Source organism: Panicum virgatum, chromosome 2K (genome assembly GCF_016808335.1).
Source record: "Panicum virgatum strain AP13 chromosome 2K, P.virgatum_v5, whole genome shotgun sequence".
NCBI classification, from domain to species: Eukaryota; Viridiplantae; Streptophyta; class Magnoliopsida; order Poales; family Poaceae; genus Panicum; species Panicum virgatum.
The window spans coordinates 68013540-68037089 of record NC_053137.1 but is presented as its reverse complement, the minus strand read 5'-3'; the positions used below and the strand labels follow the sequence as shown (position 1 = coordinate 68037089).

Below are 23550 nucleotides of genomic sequence, written 5' to 3'. Positions count from 1 at the left end.
CCCAATTCAACCCCACTTATTGGCCACCTTCCTTTCATATAGTTTGTCTCCGAGGCAGAGTCATAATTCGTTCAAAGTAAGTCTGACGACATGTTTCCTTCAGCACATGGTAAACCTGTGTGTGTCGTTAACTTTTAACTTCTGTCACTGCTTGTCCCTTTACATCAGCCGTGCAAATACGATTGTTGGAGCTGTCAAAAACTTGATAGCAAAGACCATTCATCTCATCAGTGCTTCTTCACCGTACCGTACCTGGCTAATACGTAAGTATTATGCTTGCAACCACCACTGATTATGCTGCCAACTAAGTAAAATTCCTTGTGCTTGTTCTAGAAGATAGAAGATGACACACAAAATGGCATGTCCTTTTCTGCATGGACCTCGCATTGAAACTTGCACCCTCGCAACAACTCCTGCCGTTTAATTTCTTCCCATAAAGAAACACATCCCCGAAACGAACCCAGTGTAGTTTTCATATGAAAATCGTCGCTCACCTAACACGCACAACACTGCTAGCACTCCACTGCATCGCAAAGTCAAGACGTTGTCCTGAAAGAATGGCTGCTGTACGAACGACTACTCTGACAAATCAGGCAGTCCTGCGTGCTTTGCATAACCAACCATTATCTCAATAATGATAAGACCTCCATCACATCATGCGGTGCGTCCGCATCATTTGTCTCCATGAACAAACAAACAAAATGCTGTCTCGCGTCACTTAATTTTTGACTCGGCGACCACGTTCGAGCGGTTTTGCTTGCTTGCATTTGACTGCACTGTATATTGTGTCTGTCTACCAGTTTTCTCTGAAATTGTCGGTATCTATCAGCCTAGTTAGTAGCTAGCAGACGTTAGGGCATGGCAGCGACCAAGCATCTAAGGCCGTGTTTAGATCTTTAGAGGTAAAAATTTTGAAACAGAATCTTATTATTTTGAAGTATTAAATAAGATCCATTTCAAAACTTCTTGCATGGAAGGATTGTAAATCGCGAGATGAATCTATGAGTCCAATTAATTCATGATTAGCAGATGATTACTATAGCATCACTGTTGCAAATCAAGGATCGATTAAGTAGGCTCATTAGATTCGTCTCGCGATTTACAGTCCATCCGTGCAAAAAGCTTTGTAAATAAATTTTATTTAATACTCTATACATATATCCAAACATTTGATGTGATGTTTTTTAGTGTAAATTTTATGGATCTAAACAGGGCCTAATAAGCTGGGACCCAAACCAAGCAGTAGATCGAGCTGCACCGGGTTGCATTGCTTCCGATAGATGGTTTAGATGCACGTGTAAAGTTTTTGAAATGGAATCTTTGCACATTTGAAGTATTAAACATACTCCCGCCGTCCCAAAATACTAGTCATCCTGAGATTCAAAATTTGTCCAAAAAATAAGTCACCCTACTCTATTTAGAAAGTGTATGTGCATGCAAGAATCAATTAGTGCCAAATATGGATAATATATAGGGGCAAATATGGTCATTTTACCTTCTTGTTAATTTGTCTTAGAATTTTTAGGATGACTTGTTTTATGGGACGGAGGGAGTAGACTAATCATAAAACTAATTATAGAACTCATCTGTAAACTATGAGATGAATTTATTAAGACTAATTAGTTCATCATTATCACATGTTTACTACAGCTTTATTGTAGCAATTTATTGTCTAATCATGGCCTAATTATGGTCATTAGATCCGTCTCTTAATTTACAAGCAAACTATACAATTAGTTTTTCTTATTTTGTGTAGATTTAATACTCTATGCATGTGCCTCAAGATAGTTTTGGAATTTTAAATTTTGCATCTAAACAATGTCATATTAAACTGTGCTGGACATGACCCGGCCCTTATCTACGCATGCATGCATTTTAACATGATGCATGGAAGGGTCTAAAGATTTGAAAGTAATTCGGGTCAAAGACGCTTGCAACTTGCATTGGAAGCAGGCTGACCACTGGGCTACATACTTACGAATACTGAATTAGTTAGCAATTAGGGCACACCGTACCCATCCATATCACCCATCACTTTCATGCTTGCAGTGGTAATGCTAATTTAGTTTGGACTAGGCAATTATGCTCGTGCGTTGCTAAGGACAAAGTTGGTATAAGTATAGGATACGTATTGGTGCCAGCTCGTGTGTTAATTTGTAGTGATCTACGTGATCGAGTCGTGGATGGAGAGGGTTGGTCCGACTCGCATACCGGATGGACTAAGGCCCACCTGTCAATAACATAGGCGGTCCAAACCAACATATCAAACAAAAAATTTGGGTGGAAACCTTACTCGCTTTAGTAATAGATATATGGCTTAGCAGCTATATAGCTATAGCTCAGTTCTATGCAATTTGGAGTTGGAGCCATGCTAAACATGACCATAATACAGTAGGTTGAATTATATGTTGAATTATTATATCAATGTAACTTCCTGGTTGCGGCGTATTATCAGTCGGACTAGAGTCAATAGCAACGTCCTTGCAGGCATGCAGCTCCAAATAAACAGTAGTCTCACCATCAAACCAGAGGTAAAAAAATAATGGCCAATCTTTCATGAAGAAAAACAACTGCAATGACTAAGGATAGATTGCTTTATCTATTTCTTCTCCTTGCCTAATAAGCTGTCAATTCGCCTGTAGTCAGGGGCGGAGGCAGCACTGGGTCTAGGGGGCTCCAGACCCCAAAAAACCATGGAGCCCCCCTTGAGCCCCCCCTCAAAATTTTGAGAAGAAATGACGAGGAAGAAGAAGAGGAAGAAGAAAGGGAGAGAGAGGAAGAAGAAATCAGCCCCCCTTCAACTATTTTTGGATCCGCCACTGCCTGTAGTTCAACACTACTCTCCAACAGGCTGCGCGGTTGTGCCACTCGTTTTGGAATCGAGGAGAGAGCACGCACCATCATCATCTTTATACTGTCATAGTGACTAAGGATAGCGTGGCATCCACTAATAATATCTCCAAGGAATTGAAGGGGCTATCTAATGATAGTGGATGGAGTAGAATGCTAATAAACAGTACTGCTTTTACATTATGTTAGTTGATGGTGCCATATCAACTTCACAGCCATCATTGGTGGTCTCTGGCTCGCTTATCCCTTGTAACGCTGGAAAGCTTTGCAGAGTTGTTGCCGTTGCCAATCGTGCGGACACGATCACGGTGAAATTCCATATGAAGATAAGTGAGTAGTACCTTTTTCTCCTTCCATGATTTCCTTTGCACCACTAAACATCATTTACAGTTTTACTAATTAATAACCCATGAAACAGAAAAGAACTAGGTGATATCCCGAGCGTTGCTGTGGGAATTTTTTAAATAGAATTTTAAGTTGAAATTTGAAAATAGAAATATTAAGATGATTGTATGGTAACATTATTTTTCTAAGGACATTATATATGAAAACATCTTCATTTTGTTGAGAACGGCTCCTCCGTGTAGAAATTTTGTAGCGTGATACTCGCAAAGACTAATAAGTTGCATGCATGGATGCTATTAGTCACAGAAAATCGATGTAAGAAATAAATAGATAGTTTTAGTGGATGGTGACGTGGCGTCTGATGTAGTGGATTTCTACATGACGTGGATAGTTTGCATGTTAAGAGAAATTGAGTTAATAATTTTTAGTGGGGTGCATCTATATAGGTTATATAGATACATAGGGTACTTTTCTGCATATGTGGACTGAACCATCCAAACCTGGCTAATTAAACTTTACTCTTCGGTTGTTGTTCCATGAACCTTACCCAAAATGATGGTTCTGTTCCATACAATTTCCTCATGAATCCTATAAACAATAATAAAGTGATAATTGATATATATGTGGGTGGAGTACTAAGTATGTCTATGCACGCATCAGTTCTATATTTTTTTAAGAATGCACACTTTTTTTAAGAATGCACACATGAGAGCTATATATCTTTGTAAGAAGAAGAAGAAGAAATTAGAGTTTACAACACGACTCTAATCCAGAGTCCATTCTCTTCAAATTTATGTAATTTCTTTTTTTCTATTTCTATTTTTTTTATTTATTCGATACAAAAAATTTAACAAATTTTTTACTCAATTTTTTTATTTTGGATGTAAAATTTTTTCTCTTCAAATTTTTTCAATTGATTTTGTACAACTTTCTCTTTCAAATTTTTTCTCGTCAATTTTTTTCTATCTCTGGGAGTTCACCAAGAAATTGGTAGTGTTAGTGCACCTGTTGCCTCTGCTAATGCTTTTCATTAGAATATGTACCAGACTGATGTTTGCTTAAGTTTCGCCGCAATTAGCATGCATGACTTTTCAGACTGCTTAAGCATCAGAATACTAATTAGGCCAGGTTGATGCTTGCTTAGTAGTGCTAAACTTTCCTACCCAAAGAGTTCCTTTTTGATTTATTCAGAATATGGAATCTCAACCATGTAATCCCTTGCTCTTCCGTTTCTTACAACAAGAGTAACTAAGATGCTTTGATGCAAAGTATAGATCGATCCCTATTGAACCACATGGTGTTAAATCTGTTTTTATATTAAAAAAAACTTACAATCATGTGGAAGCCTTACATTGCTTTAGCATGGGAACTTGAAACATGGTGGTGAAAGTGGGAACAGGAAGTTTCTTGCAAAGGTAACTCCAGCTTTTTAAAGGTAAAGATAGCATGATGGTGACTGACTAGAAGATGAAAAGACCACGCACTAAATCCCCATGCTGCAGACCTGCAGTTCCAAGCCCCTCTACTAATTGAGTTGAATATATTCTGAGTCTGCAAACTGTACTACTGTAATGCTCTTTGGAGAGACCAAAGCAAACTTAAATTCAGCTTCGTTCGGAAATCCCTGAGGAGACTGATGCTGGGAATATGTTCTATTCTATCCTTGTGTGACAATGCAAGAAGCTACTAGCAAGTTTGGACAATCAAAAAGGGTGAACATACTACTAGTACTAAGTAGTCTTCATTTTTTCCGACATGTGTCATATTTCTCCCTGGTTCCTTTCGCTTGGAACATTGCGGTACTACTAGTATAAACAATTGGAGATTAGTTAAGAGAAAAGTCTTCTTTACTTCCACTCGAATCGAAAGAAAACAGAGAAGAACACAGGGAACGAAAGGAAGAAACAAAGAAGGAAAGCAACTTTAATGTTATTCTATACACTATAGCTGGGATGATCAGCATAGGAACCACATCTAACTCATTAAGTTTAGTGCTAATCATATCAACAAACATGTTGTTGCTGCTTTAAGGAACATGTTCTTGAGCCTGTCCTTAAAATCGGGACAACAGGCCCTTAGCTTTTCATCAAACGTGTGTGATTTTTTTTTTCTTCTGTGTGTGTGGGGCTTCAGTAAGGGTCCTTCGTGTGTCAGATGACTGGCTTTTTCTTTCTTTTGCTCTGAATGTTCACAGATGTGCCAGAAAAAACTATTATTAGATATTGCAAAACAGTTTGGCTTATTAGTGACTTGCACTAATGCTAATTCTAGTTCTAGTTTGTACAGCGTTAACTTGGCAGATGTTTTCATGTAAGACATACCAAACAAATGCATATGTATGGTACTTTTGCAGAGGGGCAACTAGCACGCGCGTACGGCGTCAAATCAAAGCGGCGGCGCCGCAGTTAAGCGGAGACAAGCAAGCTTATGCTTAATTGCTCATTGCCAGTGAGGGAGTCTGTGAGTCCCCTTTGAAGCCTACAAACAATGACCCACACGCACGCTGCAGATAGATATGATATGATGGAACAAATTAGTATTAAGCCCCGGCCGGTTTCCCACTCGCTATGTCCTCCTTTTTGGAATGGAAGGAGTTAGATAAGTCATTAGTGGGTTTGGAACACTGCACACACGTGCCTCTAACCATCTGAAACTTGTGCTAGTCTGCTGCTGCATAAAGAACACTCCTGTATAATTCATCGCGCGCAGCCAAGCTAGCATAGCAGCGCTCGATCTGTAAAAAAAATATAAATATAATGATGAATGGATCGCCGGAGATCCATTCATCATTATTCTTGTGCCGTTAGGCATGCACTAGCAAGAACAAGCAGAGACATGCATATGCCCGCCCCGGTGACAGACAGACAGACAGACACACATGCATCAAGAAGAGAAGCGGCAGACATCGTCGGCGAGCGACGACCCCCATCAGCAACGTATACACACATGATGGTTCAGGGAATAATTTGACCTTTGCCACCCATTATCTATTATATATTCATGGACGATGGAGCAGGCCGGCTGGCGTTCGATCCATCGTGGGCACATTTCCATTCATATTAGCAGCAGCAGGCTCGACGACCTAGGAAAGGCACCCGGATCGGAACAAGACCGACGTATACAGAGAGATCGAGATAAAACAATGGCGGGGACAGGCTGGCGCCGGCGACCTCCGCGGCTCCGCCACACCGGCCCACCGCCGGCTGGATGCGATCCGATCCAATACCATGCATGCAGGTCGGGGTGAATTTCTAAGGGAAGGAGAAGGAGGTTGGACGACGGATCGGCGATCGGCATCAGAGGGGAGACCCCGAGTCTGCGCCTTTGACAAACAGGGCACCCCCAGCATTCCGATTTCAACTCCCGGTGTGGAAGCGGCGGACCATCCATCAGTTTCTGCCTGTTTCCGATCTGTTGCACAAACAGCAAACTTGATGATGTTGGCATCTAATTACTACAGTGACGGACGCCGAGCACAAAATCAGTCTCTTTCTGCTGCTAGCTTATTTGCTCCAGCGAGTTGACTGCTGATTGCTAATAATTGAGGGCCGGCCGGGCTAATCTCTGAATATATGCCTAGCCTAGCTATCTTCAGTAGCGTGATGACAAATTTTTAGTTTGGTGCTCATCCGATCAGATCACGAATCTAATAATCTAAGGAATGAGAGAGAATACATACAGTAATAAGAAACCCCATTTTTATATATAGTGCAAATATTTATGTTAAGTTTCTATTTCCGACAAGGGAAAAATCATTGCAAGCATACACCCTGATGCCCAAGCAGTAATCAGCACCATCTGATCGACAAGGTATTTGTACAGGCATGGCTGGCAGTAGTAGGAGAGCAGAACAAATACATACTGGTTTCAGAATTTCAGATACAGAGATGCATGCTAAGCAGCAGGCAGGCAGGCAGGCAGGCCGCAGGAGATGAGACTAGGTGAGAGGTCAAAGCACCTGTCAAATTAAGTTGACGTGTGCGCGAGGATTAGCATCGCTAATTAATCTCCCCCCTGTGCTGTGCCTTTGGCTTTTGGAATCAGTTCAATGATCAACAGCGATGGCATAAACAATTTCTTTCTCCACATCCACAGTTGCGGCGTGCTCCCTGCCTCACATGCTGCTGCTGCTTTCCAAGTCCACGGCACAAGCCAACCCAACCAAACAAACCCATCGGCGACTCATCTCTCTCATCTATAAAAGGCTCTCCCGCCCTTTTCACCACAATCGATCCGGCCTCCAAACAGCTCTTCTTCCATACTCCAAACTGCTGATAGGAAGCTTGAAGCTGCCACTTGGTTGTCCTGCTTCTGCTTGCTGCCAGATTATTGGCGAGCTAGTAGCCACCTGAAGGCTAGCTGAAGCTTAATTATTAGCTGATCGATTGGTAAAGATGGCGGCGCGTGATCGGCGAGAGATGAGCAGCGACGAGGAGTCGGCGGCGGTGGCGCCGCCGGGGGACCTCCGGCGCGGGCCGTGGACGGTGGAGGAGGACCTGGTGCTGGTGAACTACATCACGGCGCACGGCGAGGGACGCTGGAACGCGCTGGCACGATGCGCGGGTATGTATGCATCTACTTACTGCTAGCCATGACCATGAATCCATGATCGATCAGTCGAATTGAAAGCACAGCAAGCAAATTGAACTGACCCCAGCTTATGATTGCAGGGCTTCGCCGGACGGGCAAGAGCTGCCGGCTGCGGTGGCTCAACTACCTGCGCCCCGACCTCCGGCGCGGCAACATGACGGCGCAGGAGCAGCTGCTGATCCTGGAGCTGCACTCGCGGTGGGGCAACCGGTGGTCCAAGATCGCGCAGCACCTGCCGGGGAGGACGGACAACGAGATCAAGAACTACTGGCGCACGCGGGTGCACAAGCACGCCAGGCAGCTCAACTGCGACGTCAACAGCCAGCAATTCAAGGACCTCATCAGATACCTCTGGATGCCGCGCCTGCTAGAGCGCATCACCAGCAGCTCCGCCGGGGACGACGGCCACCGTGGCGCTGCCGCTGCGGCGTCGGCGTGGCCCGTCGACGACGTCGAGCTGTCCTGCACCACCGCCGCGTCTTCGTCGTCCTCCGTGTCGACGCCGACGGACGGCACGCAGCAGCAGCAGCAGCAGCAGGTACAGCTGCAGCAGCTCGTGTCGCCCAGCGGCAACGACGGATCCTCCTCCTATTCCTACAGCAACAACAGCAGCAGCATGTGGGACACCTTGTACCAGCCAGAGCCACCACAAACAGCAGACTACCACCACCCGACGACGGCCGCCGAGGCTGCAGCTTGCAGCAGCTGGTCCGACGACTACGAGTCGCTGCTGGCCCCGGGTCTCTCTCTCCCCGGCGACATGGGGATGGGGTTGCCGGAGCTCGGCGACACCATGATGTGGGGCGCCGACGACCTGTGGTACACGCACATAATGGGCTTGTGAAAGCAAGCTAAGTCCGCCGCCGCTTGGATTTGATTTCATTTGATTTGGCCGTACCTATCTAGTATGCATCATGTAGCCCGGCCGGCCGGTGCAGACGATGAGACCACCTAGCTGCTTCAAACATCTATCTCACACGCCCGTACAGCTAGGAAACGTACTCAAGATCGACGACGACGGGCTAGAGGAAGGGGAAGGTTATTATTGGGGGGCCGGGCTTTGGTTTGAAGATTAAAAAAAGATCACCTTCATTCCACTTTACCCGCCAATAATTTGTTCCCCAGTTCTTGCCCATCACATTTATATCCGCTCTGTGCGTCTCTCTCTTATATTATACTGTACACACCTGATGTGCTGCTTTCTACTTAGCTAGTATGGAGTAGCACGCAGTAGCGCACGAAGCTAGCTTGCCATGAGGTTAACTACACTAGTACTAGCTAGTAGCTTGGTTGTTTTTACTTTTCATTAGTTACTACTCCCTTAATTCTTTGTGCGTAAATACGGAGTGGTTACGTTGTTGGTTTGTAACTTTGTGTCATGTATGATGATCTTGGAAGAAGCCGATGGAAATAAAAGGTTGAAATGGCCCCTGGGGCGTTGTTGATCTGATTAGCATTACCAATCTGAATCTGCTGAATGCTGCGAATAAACTTTGTTTGTTTGTCCTCACAATGATATGATGATGGGTTCTGCTGATGGCGACTGACGCACAAACTAAATATGTTTATTTACATCTAGTTGGTTCTGCAGTCTGCTGCACGCATGATGAACTAACTATGTATATATATATATATATATATATATATATATATATATATATATATATATATATATATATATATATATATATATATATTCTTCTGTTTAAAAAAAAGTCATATATATTTTTTAGGTATGTGATAGTACCGGAAAATCCATATTTGCCGAGTGCCTAGTGGTTTGCCGAGTGCATTCCATCAGGCACTCGGCAAACACATGCTTTGTCGAGTGTAACACAAAAAACCAACAGCAAACACAAGACATTCGGCAAACACATACTTTGCCGAGTGCTAAAATTAGGACACTCGACAAACACAAATTTTGCCGAGTGCTGAAAATAGGATACTCGGCGAAGAGGGTATTGCCGAGTGCCCTACTTTCAACTTTCAAGGTGCAGTTGGGCTCCTCTCCCTCCCCCGCCGGATCGAGCGCCGCCGGAGAGCTCCTCTCCCTCCCGTCTCTCTTGGCGGCGCTCGATCCGGGCGGCCTGGCTGCATGGTGCCTGCGGCCTGCACGGCCTGTGCGGTGGCGCGGCGCGGCGAATGTAGCCTGTCTGCGCAGTGGCCACGGCGAGAGGGCGCAGCAGACGCTGTGAGGGGGCGTGCAGCCGGCCTGCGCAGCAGCTGCGGCGACAAACATGGCGGCAGTGGTGTCGTGGTGGTGGTGGTAGCGGCGGTGGCTTGGTGGCGGTGACGGTCAAGAGAAAAGGGGCTGGTGGCGGCGGCATGGTGGTGGCAGCAACGGTGACATGGTGGTGCCTGCCGAGAGGGTCGGTGCTTTTTTTATATATTTTTCGAAAATCTTCGCCAAGTGTCAGATATAGCACTCAGCAAAGTTTTCGCCGAGTGCACGATAGAAAACACTTGACAAATATGTCTTTGCTGAGTCTTTGTTTGCCGAGTGCACTTCGCCAAGTGTTACATTCGGCAAAGCCTTCGCCAGATGTTTTTGGGGCTTTGCCGAGTGTCCCTGGCACTCGGCAAAGCTGCTGATTCCGGTAGTGATGTGTGTGTGTCTTTCTATATCTATATCTACACACACCAAGTGGAAATTAACAAAGCATATATACACGTATTTTGTGAGGAATAATTGATCTGATCGCACGGTAAGATAAGAAGATGGCACGCGTACGCATGATTGATTGCTGTGGATCACTCGCTCCCTTTAGGAGTACGAGTACATATGGGGGCATGCTTGCATGGGAAAAGGGAAGAGCAAAGAATGAAAAAGAAGAAGCCTTTTTTCTCTGTCAGGCTAGGCGGGTCTCGAGATGAAGGAGGGAATCTGGCTTCTCAATTCTCATGGGCCAATAATTAACCTAACCTTTAGCAGGCAGGAACGCGGCCGGGTTGATTGATTTTCACACGTCAGGTATTGGTATTCGATCTATTCCCTTCTTCCTGGCCGCCGCCGGCGGCGGCGGCGGCGTGTTCGTGCTACTCCTGCATCGATCGATCCGTCGGAGCAGCCAGCAGCACTAGCAGCAGTGGCCAACGACGGCGACGACGACGGCGTGACTTGTGAACGCCTCTGCGCCGGCGTCGCGTGCGCACACCTATCCCGATCGATCGATCCCCCGTTTCTTTTCTTTTCTGCCTTCACACTGATGCCTGAATGCACAAGGCTGGCAGCGCGGCACGTACGGGCTTCACACTGCTCCGATCGTCTATCGTCTGACGAGCCTAGCTAGCTAGCTAATCATCTGCTCGCTCATGAAAGTTGAAACATCAGTCGAGTTCTGGGTCGTCCATTAGCTAGGAAATTAAACCTACTTCTGGAATACTAGCCATGCTGCATGCCATAGTGCATCCCAAGCCCATGGATGATGGAAGCTAAGTGAACTTGGAACGTGCTGATCGATTGCAGAAACAAAACGTACGTGCTCCAAGACTGGACTGACAAGCAAAATGCAGCAGCTAGCAATTCGGTTTCGTCATCTGATGAAATCCTTATCGCCTGCAACGACAGTGGAATTCTGGGGACCAGCAGCCAGGCATACATGCATTGTTTCCGAAGTGCTTCTGCACCATACATACATCCTCTGGTCAAGTCGCCATCGCGCGCGTATCTGAACTAGCTTGTGTGTTTCTTCAGGTTTCATCCTTTCATTTTTTTTTCTTTTTCAAAGTTGCCTGGACCACTGTCCAGTTATGTAAGAACTCAATTGTACTCCCTCGCCGACCGCGCGCTCGAACGCAGGTGGGCTGCTGAGAAGTCTGAAAACGTGCCAACCAGAGTTCACATCTGCACTCACACGCCCCACACACGCACACCCGAGCTCCGGTACCCCTCTGAGTCTCTGAGGAAAATCCCCTGTGAAAGACCCTTTAATCCGGGTTGGAACCATCTCGGTTGGTGGCTCCAACCAAGATTAAAATGACTTTAGTCCCGGTTGGGTGGCAACTCCCCGCCGTCTCTTAGCCGTTTGATCCGGGACTAGAGCCTTCATAAGTTCCGGATCGGCGGCCGGGACAAATATGTTGGAAAAAAATAGTAGTGTTGCGTTGGCAAATAAGTCAAGCAAAAGCGGCCCTGGACAAGTTGAAAAGCCAGCGCATTACAGTACAATGCATCAGTCCATCCATCCAGCACTGATGCAGCAGCAGCAACTTCTCTTGCGATAGATCACGTACGCATCACTCATTGGGAACTAGAAATTATCCTCGCCGGCGGCGCGTGCAGGCCCATGGATCTATCGAAGTTGCGGTCGCGTCGTGCTTACCTGAAACTCTACGCCTTCCTGCATTATGTTCAGATTCCATATGTTCTTGTGTGCACCTTGCTGAATGATCCTGAGGATCGGTGGCTGCTTGGTTGTTGCAAATTGCAATACGTACACCACCCGTACGGCATTTCAGTTTCATGGCAGATCATGAATGGATGGCATAATTCACACATGCGAGTTCAGCTGAGCCACGAATAGTGCTTTGCATATTGGAAAGCCTATTTGGCACTTGCCCCCTGCAGCTACCAATTGCAGATTTTCATTCGTACTAATAATCTGGCACTTTCGGCACCTCTTGACAGCGATGAGCGACCTTGGCACCACGCGGTGCTCTCTCTAACTGTCTCCTTGTCTACCCATATACAAAAACTGAAAAATACAACGTATTCTTGACCCATCCCATCAATACAAAGAAATTAACATGGGCCAAATATTCATCTCTGACCTCCAAACGTAGGAACGAAAACATTCGGGGAAGTCTATTCCGGGGGGGGGGGGGGGGGGGGGGGGGGGCCTCCCCTGGCTCCGTCCCATCGCCGGCGTAAACGCTCCTCGCCCCCGCCGCCGGCCACCACCCACCGGATGTCCGGCCTCGGCCGGCCAACCCGCCTTCACCGCCGGGCCGCCGCCCCCCAGCCCCCTCTAGGTCCGGTGGACCTTGGAACCCCGTCAACCCAAAACCTAAAGGCCGCCGCCGCCCGCCACCACCCCAGCCGCCAGCGACCTTGCCGGCGGCCGCTCCCCCCACCAACCGCCCCTCCCCGGCGGCCGCTGCTCCCCCTCGTCCTCCCGTAGCTCGCCGGCGCAGGGTCGAGAGGCTTCCTCCCCGCCCTGTGTGCGACGCAATGCATCGGCGCCGCGCCGCATATGCGGCAAATAGATTTCCTGAAAAATTCTGCACATCACTACACATTTCTCTCTACATCAACCTGCATGTATAGCAATCTCTACCTACGAATCCTGGCCAATTCCAAGGCCAGGGAAGCAGGCCACGTCGCCGGCCATTCCCGGCCGTCGGATCGGCCAGACGGATGGCTCTGATCGTGCTTTTCCCTGTCATTTTGCAAAAAAATCCTCGAACTTAAGAGAAATCAACCCGCGGTCCAAGTTTCTCTCTCAGGAAATTTTGCAAAAAAGCCCTCAACTTTTCTCGAAATCAACCCGCAGTCCAACAGTGCTGGTTGAAGGAAATTTGCAAATAAAACCTTAAGTTCTCATAAAATCAACCCGACGTCCTTATCCTCTCTCAGTTTTTTTTTCAAAAAAACCCTCAGATTTTAATTGAATCAAACCACAACCCGTTTCATCCATTACTTCCACACGAGCAAAATTATACCTACAATTTAAACACCAAAACGTGTTGGAATCAAAAGTTGCTCAACATAAAAATTAATCAAGAATTCAAAAACTACAACTTCATTATAGAGAAAATTTTAAAATTCAAAATGCTTTCGCAATTCATTTAAACAAACATTTACATGCGACCCATTACACCTATAATTTTGACACCAAAATAACTTTAAATAAAAAGTGATCAATACAAAAGTTGCCTAAAAATTCAAAATCTACAACTTCATTGTATAGCAAAGTTTTTTAAATTCAAAGCATTTTCATAATTCGTTTAACATAACATTTTAATTTACTAAAAATATAATATCGTATCACCATTCTTCTATAGCTTCTCATGCTACCTCCATAATAACATGTCCTATTTAGTACAACCACCGCTCCCTTATAAAAAAAATGCGCTACTAATTGCAATATAATTTCGCAAATACATTAAGTACACGACTAATTGTGCTCCAACCTCCTTAATAAATTATCTAACCCTTCTTTCACCACAATTATTTCCATAATCCATTCAACATAGCATATTATTTTGTTAAAAAATATTGTACTACCGTTTTTGACGGTTCCTCATGCGATCTCCACAATAATGTGATATATTTTAATATATCTACAACTTTCTTAAAAACATCATATATATTAATTATCACATGATTTCACAAACTAGATTAAGTATTCGACTAATTGTGCTCCGCGCCACCACCCTCCGTAATAAATTATTTTATCCTTTTTTTACCATAATAAATACAGCAACAAATGACATACCTCCATTTTGATACCCAAAATATTATAGTACTTAAATATTAACATCACGACAATTGAATGCTCAAATCATACCAATTGCAACAACGGGCTGCAGACCATGACATCTATGCGAAAATAATGGAACAGTGGATTCAACTTAACTAAGTTGCTTTAAAAAAATTATACATTTGCCTGTACACAACAACTACATGCATGAACTAAAATCCGCATCAGCTACCGTACTACAACGCGGGATACAGGTCCACGCGGCAAGGCCGCGTCATTACTAATACAATAGCAACACTATACATACAATTCGATCACCATTCTTCTATGGCTTCTCATGCTACCTCCACAATAACACATCATATTTAAATGTAACCACTACTTCCTAAAAAAATGACACCTCTACTAATCGCAACATGTTTTCGCAAATACATTAAATATCGGACTAATTGTGCTCCGCCCTCCCTAATAAACTATCTTATCCATTCTTTCACCACAAAAAAATATTTCGATACCCAAAATAATATTCAAAGTTTCATACAATACAAATAAAAATTAAAAATTAGGTCGTTCAAGGTAGTTTCAAATAGTTACATAGCCTTTTAAATTTGCAAAACATAGCTTGCGCTAATACTATCACACGGTATCCACTGGACCAGCTCAAACTAGCGCACCAACGGTGCGCCCCAGTTTCTAGTATGATCTGAGGTTGGCTTTGACAGAGGAAGAAGGAGGGTATTGGGGTATTGGGAGATCCAATTTGTAGATGTGAAATACCAGTCAATTTGCTCTAGCAAAGGTTCTTGTTGCATGTTGCTCCAAGTATATTTTCTGCCTTTCAGAGGAATTTCTTGGAGACCCAGATGACTGATAATTTCATTAAAGATAAATACATCATTAATGTCCCCTCCTGGCCTATTTCTATCAGTTAAGGATCTGTAAAAGTTGAAGTCCCCTATGAGCATCCAATTTTCATCATCCTGAATCTGCAGATCATTTAGCCAGTTGACAAAGTCATCTCTTTCAGTTCCTTGGCAAGGACCATAGACAGTAGTTAGGTTCCACGATTCATTGTTGTGAGTTGATGTAAATTTCACAGTGATTGCAAATCTGAGGTTGTGAATGATCTGTCCAGAAAATAAGGAGCTGTTCCATCCCAAGAGAATACCACCGGATGCACCTTGGGAGGGGGAATGAGCAAACTTGTCAAATCTCTTTGGTGCAAAATTTCTAATGAAAGAGTGGTCAAAATGATCTCTTTTTTTCTCTTGAATGCAATAGATAGCACAGTTGCTTTCATCTAGCTTTGATCTGATGGCATTGCATTTATCTTCAGAATTAATGCCCCTAATATTCCAGTTTAGGACATTCCAACATTTTCTGTTATTTTGAGAATTCATCAGCACTGATTGAGAAGAGTTTTTTGCTGCTGTACCAAAGGAAGACAGCATTGCAATGAACTGAGTATCTTCTACCATTTCCAGTTTGATCTCACTGATGTTGCCCAAATGCAGTGGGATCTCCATCATCTGTCTAACCTGCTGAGACGACAACGGGAAATATAGTGGCAACATTGTGTTTGTGAGGCAGTGTGCCCTTCAAATCAAATTTAAATTCTTTTTTTCGTCTTTAATCAAATTTAAATTCTTTGATACAATCTTCTTACTTCTGAATTCATATGATCCTGCAAATGATCTCCACCACATTGCTATATCTGTGATTTACAGATCAAGAATGGTCCGTTTTCTTTTTCTCAGTTTGCTCTGACCACTGAAAACAAAGGCTTTTGCAACGTCTCCGATGCATCTCCGGCTCGAGCTCGCCATGGCAGGAAACGAGAGCTGAGATGCGTTCAGGAGGGCCTGCAGAGGGAAGATCGAACAAAGCGCATCCAATTTGCAGGGAAGCAATCGCGATTTCGCGGCCAAATCGAACCCACACCGGCTCGTGCACGGCATGCTCGGGAGCTCGCCGGAGGCCGGCGAGGGAGCGCCGCGGGAGGACGACTCGACGAGGGGGCGCGGGGAAGAGCCCCCGTCCGCTTCGCCAGAGTCCGAATCGGGTGTATTATGGCCGTCGGATGCGGATCGGACGGCCCTCAGCTGCCCAGGGGGTGGACGGTAAATGAAATACCGTCCACCCCCGGACGGTAATTGGGAACCGTCCGCCCCCTGGTCGCCGTGTCCGGCGGCAACGCCGCCCTCCGGCGAGCCGAGAGCACGCTCGCGAGGCCACGAAGGGGAGAATTCTCTGGAGCAAACTCTAGGAGCGCGGGAGAGGCATCCGCCGCCTCCTGCGTCGGCACCAAGCACCGCGGCCTCCGTCCGCCCAGTTGCGCGCGCGCAATGCCGTTCGGCAGTGCGTCCTGCCAGTCACCGTCGCGCCGTGCGTGAGTGGTCTGAGTAGCGCGCGCGCTCGAGAACGCGGCGTCTCCCACTCCGGCCGTGGCGCGGTGCTGGAGGGAGAACCGGAGAAGTAGGTTGCGGCGGCGGCGGCGACGTTTGACGAGCGGGCTGAAGGGACGGCGTGGCTGCAGGCTCTGCCTGCTGGTCTTTTCTAAGGTTGGTCGAGAGGTAAAGGGTCTGTCTGGTGAGGCAGGCCATCGCCGGGCGTGTCCGTGTTGCATTGCGGTGACTGGCAACAGAGGCGATGCAGAGCTCGGCGGAACTTCAGGTTGGGCGGCATGGCGCTTTCTTGCTCGAGCTCCTCTGCTTCAGCTTCAGGGTGAAGAGAGCCATTTGCCACTTCCAGTGTAAGGCGTGCCCTGAGCCCAGGGTATCAAATCTTAGTTAACAAAACATTACTTCTTACTTGGATCAACATGACAGATTTTGTATATGTGACTCTATAACCAATACGATGCTGTTGCTCCTACTGCCCAAGGAATTTTAAGCGTTATATCCGTACTCTTGGCCTGACAGTATGTGTACTATGATTTTTTGGCTGAGATTTGTCCTCTGTTATGAATATTAATTCTGATATTCGATCAAAATTCTTGATAGAATCTTCTTAATTTCTGAATTCGTATGATCCTGCAAATGATCTCCACGACTCCACCACATTGTTATCTCCACCACTGAAACAAAGGCTTTTGCAACGTCTCCGATGCATCTCCGGCTGCAGCTCGCCATGGCCAGGAAACGAACTGAGACTGAGATGGCGTTGAGGAGGGTCTGCGGAGGGAAGATCGAACATAGCGCATCCAATTCGCCCGGACGCAATCGCGATTTCTCGGCCGGATCGAACCCACACCGGCTCGTGCAAGCAATGCTCGGGAGTTCGCCGGAGGCCGGCGAGGCACCGCCGCGCGACGACGACACGACGAGGGGGCGCGGGGACAGCCCCGTCCGCTTCGCCGCAGTCCGAATCGGGTGTATCCTGCCCGTCGGTTGCGGATCGGACGGCCCACGGCTGGCCAGGGGGTGGACGGTAAATGAAATACCGTCCACGCCGGACGGTATTTGAGAATTGGGATACCGTCCGCCCCTGGTCGCCGTGTCCGGCGGCAAGGTCACCCGCCGGCGAGCCGAGAGTCCGGTCGCGAGGCCACGAAGGGAAGAATTCTCTGGAGCAAACTCTAGGAGGCGCCGGCGAAGCATCCGCTGCCGCCGCCGCCTGCGTCGGCACCAAGCATCGCGGCCTCCGTCCGCCCAGTTGCGCGCGGCGCGCGCAATGCCGTTCTGCGGTGCGCCTTGCCAGTCACCGTCGCGCCGTGCGTGCGTGCTCTGAGTAGCGGGCGCACGCGAGAACGCGGCGTCTCCCACCGTCCCACGTCTGGCGTGGCGCCGTGGTGGAGTGGAGGGAGAAGTAGACTGCGGCGGCGGCGGCAGCGGTTGAAGAGCGGGCTAAGGGACGGCGTGGCTCTGCCTGCTGGTGTTTTTTCATGTTGGTCTCTCTCTCTGGCTTCCCTGAGATGTGTTCAGGAGGACCTGCTGAGAGAAGATGGAACAAAACGCATCCAATTTATTTCCCAGCCGGAGCGAACCAACACCGCACACCGGTGAGGGCTCGGGAGCTCGCCGGAGGACAGCAGCGCTGCGGGCGGGCGGGATCACGCACGCCACGCCTTGACGAGAGCGCTGCTCTGTTGGCTTCGCTAGAGCCCGCATCGGATGTATCCTGACCGTGCGATGCGGATTGAACGGCCCTTCAGCTGCTGCCCAGGGGGTGGACGGTAAATGAAATACCAGTCCACCCCCGGCCACTGTACGCGGCGGCGAGGCCACTCTCGGCTGGGCAAGCGAGGTCAGGGAGGGGAAAATGCTCCGGAGTAAGCGCTAAGAGCGACGTCGAGCCGCCGGTCGGCACCAAGAGACGCGCAGTTGGCCAGGCGAGCCTGTCCGGTGGCCGGGCGGCCATGGCAGCCTGCAGATGTCAGGTCTCTTCGATCAGGAAAGAAAGGGAGCTGGCGAGCGAGGCTAGGAAGTTGCATGGTGTCGCCCCCAATTCGACGCTGACACATATCCATGGCATGCGCGACGACGACGGCGCCGTGGTGGATGGCCAGAGAAATAATCCAATCCAATGCCAGCGGTGGCGGTGGCTGGCTGCCCGCTCGGCTGGTGAGTCGAGTGAGTCATCGCGGAGCGCGTCCTGGCCCTCGTCTCCGGAAGGTTGTCTTCGTCATCCCGGCCGTCGCCGCCGTCGATCGCCCCCGGCCGGCACTCCGAGTCCAGCCTGAGCAGCCGCCATCGACACAGAAAAGAGCAGAAACAGCAATCATGCCAGCGTTCAGGAGCAACAACACAATGCATCCAATCTGAGGATCGATCGAACTCTGGCCCGTGCGAGCAAGCAAGGATAGGGAGATCGCCGGACGCCGGCGAGGACGCGCCACGGCGGGATCGCTCTGTTCGCTTCGCTGGAGTCCTAGTAAGAAAAGGATTCTGGATCTATCTGCATCGATACAATAAAATGGGTCTGCCATCATTCGGCTTCATCTGCGCCGGAAGCAGGTTCTGGTGGCTGTGCAGCTTCTTCAGGTTTAGTTCCCACGGTATCTGCTGAGTCATTTGAACCTGGGACATCCGGATCATCGTTCTCGCTCGCTTCTTCCTCCCAGTAACTCTGCAACAGCTTCATGACCAACTCGTAGACCCTGTCGCTGTTGACGTCCTGCAGATCCTCCAGCTTATCTAAACCCCCACACTCTAGAATGAACTGTGCATACGGGTTTGTCCCAGATTCCTCGCCCTTCTTCCCCACCTCGCCTGCCTGGAGTATGTTCTCGAGACCTTCCAGGCACGTATATAATAGGTCGTGATCTTGGTAGGAGAGGACACTGCAGAGGGGCTCTAGACATCCCCGGCTCACCAAATATCTGCACCCAGATGGTAAGCATGCATTTCAAAGGATCAAGTCTAATGTCGTCAACCAAAGTACTGAAGATACATTATGAGCACAGGACAGAACATACTGAATTTGTTCACTTGAAGCACTGGACGCAGCATTTGATAAAGCCCAAGCAGCTTCCTTTTTTATATCTGACTCTGATGTCTTTAGGAGGACAACAAGAGGACTAATAATGCTTGCATCAATTACGGCCTGTTGGAAGGATTACGAGCCAAAAGATAACAATGAGTTCAGGTACAGGATTTAGTTGACATGGGACAACACTGATGATGCTACATAGTATGTACATCCCTTTGATGCCACGAAGAGCATTTGCATAGGAAATGCACAAGGATTCAGATTATGATACCTGAATTTGTTCCTTGTTGCCAGTGGCGATATTAGAAACAATTAAACAAGCTTGTTTCTTGATGTTCTTTGGGTAATTTCGCGCGAGCAATTGGGCTAAACAATTGAGAATGCCATTTTCTATTAAGACCTGCAAAACATTGTTGCATTTGTGTTCAGCATAACTTGCAGAGGTTAGGGCAAATCAAAGCAGAATGTTGAACTGCCTCTGTATTAGACGAAGTATAAGAATTTTCTGATAGGCATGCAAACTTTTATCTCCCTCTTTAACAGCTATGCTGCATATACACAAATATTTTACAGTCAAGGCGTGTGGAGCCCCTCAGAGAGTTCATCAGAGGAAGGATAGCACACAAAGGATGAAAGGAATAATAAGGTGAACCTGAGAAGTACAAATGCAGTTGCACCATTGAAAAATAGTCTGAAGAGGATGAAGCTGGCATAGTAACAGGTGTGATAAAAACTGATGAGCTTTATTGGCGGCATCAAATGAGACCTATAACCTAATGTTATGGTAGTGGGACCAGCACGGCGCAAAAGAGTAGGGGCACACTTTTCGCTTAGTTATTGCGGATTCGATTAGTTGGTTCGTTAGCTTAGTCTTGGCTACTATAAATACCTAGCCGCATCATCAGTTGTTAATCAAGCAAGAAGAACCCTAAAAGCAATCAGAGCCAGCCTACAGAGAGGGAGGGCGACTAGCCAGTTCTTGCTACCCCTAGTCCTACCATATCACAGTAGTACTGTAACAGTTGTAGCTATGAAATGTGAACCCAGAACATACAACCTTTGGGTCGTAAAAGACCAAAGCATTATCACTGCAACCAGCAATTCCACACTGAGCTTTTCTTATCATTGAATTCTTGGTTTTCGTGGTTGTCCTTGGATAGGAGCAGCACATGGAAATCGGCTATTAAAATGCCCAAACCAGAAAACAGGCTTTAGATCCCCTAATAATATCACTACTATCGATGCCCTACATATATTATTTTCTTTTTTTCTCTTTCTTTTCCATTTTTGTTGGTGACTTGTGTTGGGTTACAACTCTAGCCTACCCCAACTTGCTCGGGAGTTGAGACTAAAAGTCTTTGTTGTTGTGGTGGTGGTTGTTGTTGTTGCAGATCACCGGGGATTTGTATTTGTGAAGTAAAGGGCATGACACACAACAATGAAATAGCTATAAAGCTACCTGAACTTGAGCATCATCTCCGGCAGAAATTCTTGCGAGTGCCATAATGACAGGAAGAAGAACACTAGCTGATGCATGCCTAAAATCAGGAGAAAAGAAAGAGACCAGTTAATTATAAGGAATATCAGGTAATAACTTTATAAAACGTGCAGCTTTCACTATGAAAATTAATCTGGCAACTTACATCAAGAGATTTACAAGTTGAGGGCAGACCCCAGCATCTAATACATCTTGAATGGCATCATCTACACCACTACATATATAGTATACAGTCCAGCATGCATCTGCCAGTATCTTCTCATCAGCAGAATGAATCAGCTGGCAAACAATGTCCAGTATCGGCTTCACCTGCAATGATAAGCCAAAACAGATGTCAGTAAATCCTTTCTTCAAAAAAAAAATAATAAGGGAAAGTTCAGAAGATAAACAGTGGTGACAAAACCCTACTTGCACTTCAGCTGGCAATTTTCCAAAACAAATATTTGACAGGGCCCACATAGCAGTTCTCAGAACTGGAATTTTCATGTCGTCTCTAAATTGAGAAAGTAATGGCGTAACAACACCATGGTCAAAAAGAATGTCTCTGCAGCTAGGCAAGTCTGCAGCTATATTGCCAAGACACCATATAGCCTGTTTCACATGTCAAAGCCAAGAATATCACAGACCAAACAGTTACACACACAAATAATGGTTGCGTAGAACTGCTTCACCTGATGCCTGATGTTCGCATTTGGTGACCCTAATAGTTCGACCAACCTTGGAACAGCACCACATTCTGCAACCAGCAGTGTATAATCAGATGCAGCTATGTTGGTAAGCACCCAGGCCGCCTCCATCTGCAAAAGGTACATGAGGTAAACCACAGAAGAAAACAAAGAGAGAAAATGAGGAGATAAAAACAAGGAACATACTTGGAGCTGAGGAAGCCCATGTCTTGAAAGAAACTCAGCAAATCTGGGAAGGACGTCCGCTCTAATGATTCTTATCACAGTTGAATTCTTCTCTACAGACATAGCTAAGATCAGATGTATATAACAAAAAGAAAGGAATTGCATCTAGCATTAAACATGTCAAGTACCATCTGAAAGAAGTTTCCTGAACTGGACTGTGGCTTCCAGCTGACTGGTGGTGTCATCTGAACATACTTTGTCGACCAATTCTGACAGGCCTTCAAGCTAACTGGATACAAAAGACAGACTAACGAAATTGAAAAGAAATACAAAAGGTTCTTATTAAAAAAAAGCATCATGTTTTTCTCACACCTCCAAATAGCAAAACATCATACACCTCGCATGCTATTCACCATTTCCGAAGTCATATAAGAAACATGGAGAGTAGTCCATAATTTCAAAAGGTAGTAGAATATAACTTTTTTCTGCATCTCTCTACTAAGTGTTAACCTACTGACACGGTAGTGTAAACAAGGTTTTGGGTGGAAAAAAGGCACAGTAGCCATCTAATTATCTTGAGAATTTCTTTTGCACATGAATCACGGGCTTGAAGTAATTATGAATGTTTAAGCTTGAAACTACGTTCATCATCTGAGTTTGAATTTACTGGTTCCGAATCCTGGTGGATGTATGACATGACTTACTAGTTGCATAAGAGAAAAAGAATTGTATTGGCCTCACTCAGGTAGTGAGGTCACCACGAGCTTTCGCTTCATGTAACTTCTTCAGGAGTTATTAAAGGCGCGAGAACAGTCGAAATAAGTAGAAGGAACCCTAGGCACGCACCTCTGACTCGGCGGCATTCCGGTTCCGGGGAGCCGATGGGTCCGGCGGCGAGGGAGAACCGGGTGGAGGACGAGCGTTGTATGCGGGTGGGGCTTCTTCGTCGGATGTAGGAGCTGGATCGGAGGCGTGGATGGCGGGAGCGGTTTCGTCGTGGCGGCGCTTGAAGAGGCCGGCGTCGCGATCGAGGCGGCGGAGGGCGAGGAGGCCGTCCTCGCGGCGGCGGCGCGAGCGGCTGAAGTCAACACGCGGCTTGTAGGCCCCGCGGCGCGCCTCGTCGGACGGCCGGCGCGGGGCGCGCGGCATGCCGGTCGCCGGAGAGAGAGGTGAGCTCTGTCCGCGGCCGGGAGCTGGCGGAGGGCAGTTTGGTCACAACTTGAAAATTTTGACCAAACTGTGAACATCGATTATAAATGAATCAAATTCACATCCCAGATTCAATAACAATAATACCTAGTAGAGTATTCCAGTGGTTTAACAGTCGTAGTGATTAGCACTTTAACTAAATTTGGGGGACGGGCCTAGAATGCTTGAACACTTTTCCTTTTTTTAAAAAAAGAAATATTAGCAATTTTTGGCTTGCAACCAAAAGAATCACTACATCTTTTCATGACACCAGGTGGAGATAATCCATTTCTACAGCGCCGTAACGAACCTGTAGGCTATTTCACAAGACGAATCGAACGAGGTATGTTAATCCATAATTAGCGGATGATTACTA

The 23550-nt window shown here is 46.7% G+C and overlaps 2 protein-coding genes across 4 annotated transcripts; one reads left to right on the top strand and one right to left on the bottom strand.

The window, feature by feature from the left end:
• Positions 1–7277: 7277 nt before the first annotated feature.
• On the top strand, positions 7278–9232 carry LOC120694898 (transcription factor JAMYB-like). The gene is made up of 2 exons (XM_039978213.1): positions 7278–7758; positions 7866–9232. The coding sequence occupies exons 1-2, from the start codon at positions 7590–7592 to the stop codon at positions 8627–8629; spliced, it is 933 nt and encodes a 310-aa protein (XP_039834147.1). The 5' UTR covers positions 7278–7589; the 3' UTR covers positions 8630–9232.
• A 3736-nt stretch (positions 9233–12968) lies between these two features.
• Positions 12969–23192, bottom strand: LOC120694897 (importin subunit alpha-1a-like). 3 transcript variants are annotated; one of them, XR_005683695.1, is made up of 11 exons: positions 22833–23192; positions 22175–22271; positions 22008–22099; positions 21807–21932; positions 21544–21726; positions 21281–21444; positions 21097–21175; positions 19909–20037; positions 19624–19751; positions 19082–19527; positions 12969–13055 (listed from the first exon to the last, which is right to left on the bottom strand). XR_005683695.1 is itself a non-coding variant. In XM_039978211.1 (10 exons), exons 1-10 carry the CDS (start codon positions 23133–23135, stop codon positions 19134–19136), a joined length of 1695 nt encoding a protein of 564 aa, XP_039834145.1. In that variant the 5' UTR covers positions 23136–23192; the 3' UTR covers positions 18957–19133. The 3 variants fall into 3 exon arrangements, 2 of the variants coding, with proteins under 2 accessions (XP_039834145.1, XP_039834146.1); XM_039978211.1 differs by lacking the exon at positions 12969–13055 and having other exon boundaries at positions 18957–19527; XM_039978212.1 differs by lacking the exon at positions 12969–13055 and having other exon boundaries at positions 19007–19527; positions 22008–22094; positions 22833–22999.
• Positions 23193–23550: the final 358 nt, after the last annotated feature.

Bases quoted from the DNA above. Each gene is read 5' to 3' on its own strand.
- LOC120694898 (XM_039978213.1), top strand. From the start codon at position 7,590: ATGGCGGCGCGTGATCGGCGAGAGATGAGCAGCGACGAGGAGTCGGCG. The intron at 7,759-7,865 runs GTATGTATGCAT...TTATGATTGCAG, and splicing joins CGCGCTGGCACGATGCGCGG to GGCTTCGCCGGACGGGCAAG.
- LOC120694897 (XM_039978211.1), bottom strand. From the start codon at position 23,135: ATGCCGCGCGCCCCGCGCCGGCCGTCCGACGAGGCGCGCCGCGGGGCC. The intron at 22,272-22,832 runs GTGCGTGCCTAG...GTATCCAGTTAG, and splicing joins GGAATGCCGCCGAGTCAGAG to CTTGAAGGCCTGTCAGAATT. The intron at 19,528-19,623 runs GTATGTTCTGTC...ATCTGGGTGCAG, and splicing joins GCTTCAAGTGAACAAATTCA to ATATTTGGTGAGCCGGGGAT.